Source organism: Macadamia integrifolia, unplaced genomic scaffold (genome assembly GCF_013358625.1).
Source record: "Macadamia integrifolia cultivar HAES 741 unplaced genomic scaffold, SCU_Mint_v3 scaffold2352, whole genome shotgun sequence".
NCBI classification, from domain to species: Eukaryota; Viridiplantae; Streptophyta; class Magnoliopsida; order Proteales; family Proteaceae; genus Macadamia; species Macadamia integrifolia.
In genome coordinates, this window is record NW_024868653.1 from 28,718 (window position 1) to 35,850 (window position 7,133).

General features: G+C 37.9%; 1 protein-coding gene across 1 annotated transcript; it reads left to right on the forward strand.

The window, feature by feature from the left end:
• The first annotated feature begins 3,650 nt into the window (after window positions 1–3,650).
• Window positions 3,651–4,349, forward strand: LOC122066341 (zinc-finger homeodomain protein 9-like). The gene has a single exon (XM_042630162.1). It carries the CDS (start codon window positions 3,651–3,653, stop codon window positions 4,203–4,205), a length of 555 nt encoding a protein of 184 aa, XP_042486096.1. The 3' UTR covers window positions 4,206–4,349.
• The last annotated feature ends 2,784 nt before the right edge of the window (window positions 4,350–7,133 follow it).

Below are 7,133 nucleotides of genomic sequence, written 5' to 3' on the forward strand. Positions count from 1 at the left end.
AAAAAAAAAAAAAAAAAAAAAAGTTTGAGATACTCATTTTTATGCTCCCATCCTCTCCTACTTCCTCACCCATTGCCTCTCACCCCAATCTCTCACTCGATCCCTCCACCGTGACATGGCTCTTCCCCCCCCTCCCCTTGTCCCTCACCTTCTACGTAGACCCAACAGAGACCCCTCCCTGTTCTCTCCCTCTCTCTCAACAACCCTGCCTCTGGATAACCCCACCTTAACTCCACATCTCACCCCTTATAGCTCTTCTCAACACCCACCCTTCCCTCTCCTGAAATACCCCTTCGCCCCCCCTCAACCCCCTCTCTCTCTCTCTCTCTTTCTCTCTCTCGCCTTTACATGCCCCCACCCTATCTCTGCATCTCCCTCCCTACCCTCTTTCTCCCCTCTGCCCGCTTTTGCATTGCATTGCCCCACCATGTTTTTGGATCTCCCTCCTCACCTTCTCTTTCTTTAATACACACCTTCCCCCCTCTCAAAGTACCCTCTCTCCCTCTCATATCTCGAAGTTTTCCTTCTTATCTTTTCTCTCCTCCCATCCCCTGTCTCTGTGTCTCCCTCCTTGTTTCTCCCACACCCCCTTCTCCCTCCAACAACATCCCATCTTGCAAGCCCTCTCCTCCGCTCCCCTCCCTATCTAGAGCCCTCTAGTTGGGAACATACAATATGAATAGACAATTTATGAAGCAGAAGAACCCAAAGGAAGCACATCCTTCGAAATAGAAAATTAAGTTAAAAGAACCATCCAATCAATGAAACCCCAAACAGCAAATTCCTCGATGAATCCCCAAGCAGTGCCTCATCAGTGATAGCAATAGTAGCAACAACTCCTTCATCCAAATCTAGTGGAGACTGCTACAATTATTCGATGACTCACCTACCACCCATCACTTGCAGCATCAATGGAGAAAATGATACACTGACATTAGGTTAGGGCCACCTATCTAGGCCTTCAACTCCTCCATGGCTTTAACCAACAACAATGACTATTGGGCGATAGCTCCCCAATGACCCTTGCCCCACTCGTCCAACTCCTTGCAACCTCTCTCTCTCTCTGGGTGATACAAAAGATCGATCAAAGAAAGGGGAAAAAGTGAATGTCCTATGGGAAAATTTGGAAATATTAAAAAAAATAATAATAATAAATAAAATGTACTTGCCACATAATACTTATGAAATATGAGATATCTCAAACATAAAAAGAACAACCTAGCACACGAGACTCCTGTTACCACAGGGTTTGCGCTTGTAGCTCAATCTTTGATAATCAGTTGAGGTATGTCAAACATGATACTTAGGAACAAGAGGTATTCCAAACATAGTTTATGATGAGGTACTTTAGACAGTTTCTATAAACTTTATTTATCTCAAGTGTAATTTGTTCTTTTCCTTTTTTTAAACAACATCAAGTGCTATGAAAAGCGATTGGGTAACCCGTTGCCTTATTTATTTTTTCTGTCTCCATTTTCAATGTTCATTAGTATCAAATGGTTGAAGATTAAGGTATATATGTGTGAGGAAACTTTATTATGTAAAATACTCCTTGGACACCTTGTGTGCTAATTTTGTTGAATGGCAGAGAATGGTTATCCATTTTCTATAGTTTAATCAGTATATATTTTTTCCAATGTAGCACCTTCGAAAGAGAAAAGAGAAAATTTTGTTGTCGGATGATTTATAGAGTTTATAATTTATAATGGTTTTTGTATGGTATAAGTTATTGGCTTGTTGAGATTTCAGTATTTTATTTCATTTTGAAAAATCAAAATGGATGGGAAAAAAAAAAATTCAAAGTTTTGGGTTACATTTTTTTGTCATTGGAATAAAATCATATAATTTTGAGAGCAAAGGCAACTTATAGGAAAAAGATCCTCTCCACCAATTCCAATGACTCTTCAATAATCCAACCAATGACGGGGAATACTTGGTGGATACGCATCCCCTAGGTGTTTACCATGTTCAAGTCTAATTGGAAAGGAGTTTGACGCCCATGTAGTTATAGAGGATCCGGAGGCTTATATATACGAAAGGTAGTGCTTCAAAGTGGATTTGTCCAATGGGAGGGCAAGATGAGAAGGGGCACTGGGTCTTTTCAAAGTTGGAGGGAGAAGGTGGCATAGGCTGGGCACTAGCACCGCAATGTGCCCAACCTTTACCTTAGCCTATGTTTGATTGCAAGACAAATTTAAAAGAAAAAGAAGTGAAATTTTTAAACTTAAAAAAGAATTTATTTTGTAATCATTATCCCATGTGATCTTATAAACTATTTACATTTTTTATTTTTATCATATTTAGTAATGATACATTTAACATCTAAATTTTGTTTTACATTTTATAGCAAAATGTTTTAGATGTAAAGTGAAATTTGATAATCAAATATAGAATTCCATATTTGGAGTTAGTTATACAATCACATGGAGTCATGATACGAAGATTTCCTTTTTAAGTTTGAAAATTTCCCTTTCCTTCCCTCATATCTAAATAGAGCCTTCTGTAATTTATCACCATGAAATTTAATTTTACTGAGAGTCTAAGACAAACAACAACAACAAACTTAACCTTATCCCAACTCAATTGCATTGACTATAAAGATTCATACCAAAAAAAGAAAAAAGAAAAAAAGTCCAAACAAAATGGCGAAGGAAGAGAAAAAATAGTAGAAATAAATAAAAAAAAATGATGAGACATGAGAGAAGAAAGATGAGGGTAAAAGACGGTAAGAGAGTAAGGGACAAGAGGCAAAACCCAACAATTCAGTATAGTCATAGCTAGATGAGGTCCACCACATGGATCCTTGATCTTCAATAGGCTCTACTCGATGTCATACTTGGGACAAGACTGAGACTAAACATGTCATTTCTCACCACTTCGCCTATAGTAATTCAAGTTTGCCCCTAGCAATTTTACCGTCTTCAACCTGAATCCAATTACTCCTCCTTACTGGGGCATCCTCGGGTCTCATTTGAACATAGACTTACCACCTTAAACGACTTTCACGGAGCTTGTTGTTGAATTGGACAACTCCCATATCTACTCTAATATATTAATTCCTTAATTTATCTTTCCTAATTTTTTCACATATCCATCTTAACATTTTCATCTCAGCTACATATAGTTTTCTATATGACATTTCTAAGCTGTCTAACATTCTGTTCTATACATCATGGCAGATTGTACATCAATTCAGTAGATTTTTCTTTTAAATTTTAAGAGAATACTTGGTCACACAACACTCTAGACGCACTTCTCCACTTCATCCATCCCAATATCTCACTTCAATTTTTCTTAGAGAAAAATATGAATTACGAAGGGGTCTAAATGAGACAAGAAAATATGATCAATAACATTCAATTGAGAGAGCTACTGTATGCTATGTAGCCAATCAACATTCTTTTTTGTTTAAAATTGGAGTTTAAAAAACATCATACTTCCCGTTACCACGCAGCCACTAAATCTAATTTTGCGTTTAAGAGACTAAAAGCAGGTTGTTTAAGGGCAAGCATTAGAACCATCAACCATCCACGCACCTAGGGTACTTCCGTAAATACGTAGATCAACTGGGTCAAAATTGTAAAATAATCCCCCCCTACACTGCTATATAAATGCTGGAGTTTCGGTAGTTTGCAGACCAAAAGATGAGAATGGAGAGAGACAACCCGAACGAATTCTACAAGGATTGTATGAAAAACCATGCTGCCGGCCTGGGTAGCTACGCTACCGATGGATGTGGCGAATTCACTCCCGACTGTGACAGTCCCGGTTGCCTACAATGCGAAGCTTGCGGCTGTCACCGCAACTTCCACCGCAAAGTCAGGGTCGTCTTAGCCGGCAATGTCAGAGCCACGGGTAACAGTTGTAACCGTGGAGGTGGCAACACAGAAGTGGTGGAGATGATCGAGAACGACGGTGGTGGCGGTGGGGGCCATACCGAGGTGATGACACCGGTGGAGTTGAAGGAGCTGGAAAGAAGCTCGAAGAAGCGTGCTCGGACGAAGTTCACGGCTGAACAGAAGGAGAAAATGCTTGCTTTTGCGGAGAAGCTTGGGTGGAGGATTCAGAGAGACCAAGATGCTGAGGTTGATCGATTCTGTGAAGTGAACGGTGTGAGTCGACAGGTCTTCAAGGTTTGGATGCATAACCACAAGAACTCATCATCTTCGTCGTCAGCTTCCACGGCCACCACTGGCAATGCCTAATCTTCTCTTACTCAATAGGAAGAGAAACTTTTGAATGAGACCGGACTAGGTTCACGCGTTAGATTGTTCTCATACGTACTTGTTCCTTAAATTTGAATTCACTTTTTCTCTTCTCATTTAATAAATTTTAAATTTACGAATCAAGGATGTACGAGAATGTTTAGTACTTGATCTGAGATCATCAGTTAATGTGATAAGGGAGTGGGAAACTGAGTAAGTTGTGGGTTGAGAGATTGATTGGTTGCTTCCAGTACTTGAGAGATGATAACTGATACTTCCACTTCTGTTCTAGATCTGGAAAATGATTTTAAAATGAAAGAAGAATCACGTTACAGTACGAATAAAGGGAATGATGAAAATAATTAGTCCTCCCATGTGTCATGTTACAATGCGAAAGACAAAATTTTAATTGTGGTGTACACCCATAGTTTTAGTATCTACCAGTTTTGAAATTAGTATCGATTTCTGTATTAGTTGTATTGAACATTTTTTGCACTCAAATATATCGATATCATATCGACCAGATATTTAAATCGATGTCTGCCATCGTTGATACAGATTGAAATCAATTCCTACAACCCCCTCCACATATATATGAGAGAGAGAGAGAGAGAGAGAGAGAGAGAGAGAGAGAGAGAGAGCTTGAGGAGGGTTAACTCTGAGAAGAGACAGATGAATCCAATGTAGATACTCATCATCAATTAGTACTCTATCAGCAACTTAAAATGGAGAAAAAGAGCTTGAAGAAGGGGACTAGAGAGGCAAAGATAAATCCAAGTGTAGATTTTCATCAGAAAGTGTTCTATTAGCAACTTATAGTCAATGAAAGCCTAATGGTACTAAAAGAAGAATATCTTAGCAAGCAATATTCCTAAGAAGAAAAGATGTTTGGGTAATTTTGTTATTTTTCTGGAGAAGTTTTCTTTCACCGCGTAGACCCTCACCTCCCCCAGCCCCTCCTTCGAGTGGCCCAAGTGAACCACCATGGCCTTAGAAAAACTTGGTCCAATTTTCATTCGTGTTGAAAGATTTGCAAGAAGACTTGATGTATCCAAAATGAGGTGAACTGTAACAATATCACTGTAGGGTTATGCTTGAGAGGCTATAGGTATGTAATAAAGCTACATTATATCATTTTGATTTTGGGTTTATGATTTGATTCCTATCCCTACAACTAACCATTAATATCATTCCTATCCTATCCTATATGGAAGTGAATTGTAAGCAATGACATATGACCTCACGAAGGCCGGAAATTCATCCCTTAATTTATACACCTAAAAGCACTAGAGGTTCATTTTTCATTGATCCTCAATGCAGGTAGGATCATCATACTGGGAATGATGAAAATAATTAGTCCTCCCATGTGTGGCAATGACAAAATTTGAAGTGTGATTCAGCAAGATATAATGAACATATTATATTAGGTGTATTGAACATTTTTGCACTCAAAGATACCAATCGTATTTTATTTTGATCAAAGTTCCAGGCTCCAATTATGTGCCAATTTATTCTAATGTCGAACCCATTTGGACTGAAACTTAATACCTGAGTAAGAGAAATTGGGGCTTACTTGTGGGAAACTTTGGGCTTCACTTGATTTTCCAAGTGTCATTTATAAAGGTCTAGTACAGATTGATATAGGTTTTGTGTCATTAAAAGAATATGAAAATTGAAGAATGGTGGGGCAACTTAGCCATGCTAGAGCTCATGATCACAGCCATGACCTCGAGAGTCATGTCATGTGGAAAATCTGCTAGGGCTAGATTTATTAGTTATATATGTCAAAATCAAGAGGATGTAAAGACATACATGAAAAGAAATATTATTACAAAGATAGATAATCAATCCAACTTAGACCATTTGATCATTGTTTGCCACATGCAAGTAAGTTACTAAAATTAACATAAACTGCCGGCTGTTACTGTTTCTCCAATTGTAGCGCAATAAGAAAGGAGCGAAAATTATCTAGTCAGCACAATATTTTTTGCCACATGGCATATTAGATGGACCTAAAATTGTGAGATAGGTGGAATGCAAGGTTATTATATATTCTCATGCGGAGTTTCATCCAATTGAAATTCACCAGGTAGATAAAGCTAGACATTGAACCTCCAAGTGGGTGCATACAAATATAAGGATGCATGCCAATACAATCAGAGCTATATGATTAATTTTAGCTGAGAAATTCACCAAGTGAGCATTCCATACCATACCTTATCTTTCCACCAATCAGAAATACTCCCACATCATCTTGCCACTCAGCACATCCAAGTAGACTATTAAGAGAGCCTTCTCTCTCTCTCGCTCGCTCGCTCTCTCTCTGGTATAAATCTTCTCTTGATTTCGAATTTTAGCAAAGGGAATGTATGAGTGACACTATTATAGGTGTATCTAGAGCATAACGCTGCTTTTTAATTTGTTTTATTTCCAAAATTTCTTTAAGATAGGGCATTAAAAGTCTCAGAAATACGTTGAAAGTGACATATTATTAATATTATTATCAAACAATGTTATTATCATGGATATTGGATATTTTGAGTACGCTTGTGAAATGATACTATTACCCTCATCGGAATTTTTTTTTTTATCATACTAAAAGGACAGAAAAAAAAAAAAGAAGTAAAATTACAAAAGATTTTACATCCGAAAGGGTGTCAATAAAATATATCCCTTGATCGTATAACTGTAAGTGGAAAATTAAGCATAGGATAATGAGACAACGTAGGCAACAACAATTGTGATGTCATCTTTTTTGCCACATAATGGTAATAACCAACCTTTTTTGCAAAGGGTGAGGAGGGATTGAGACGATATGGTTGTCTTTGGAACTGACCTCTGCATCTTTAGCAATATGAACCGAGCCACAAAGTATGAATACATCCCAAAGTCAGTAAATTGGTTTACAGTCTCAATTATTTATTTTTT

Coding starts and splice junctions, on each gene's coding strand:
- LOC122066341 (XM_042630162.1), top strand. CDS start 3,651: ATGGAGAGAGACAACCCGAACGAATTCTACAAGGATTGTATGAAAAAC.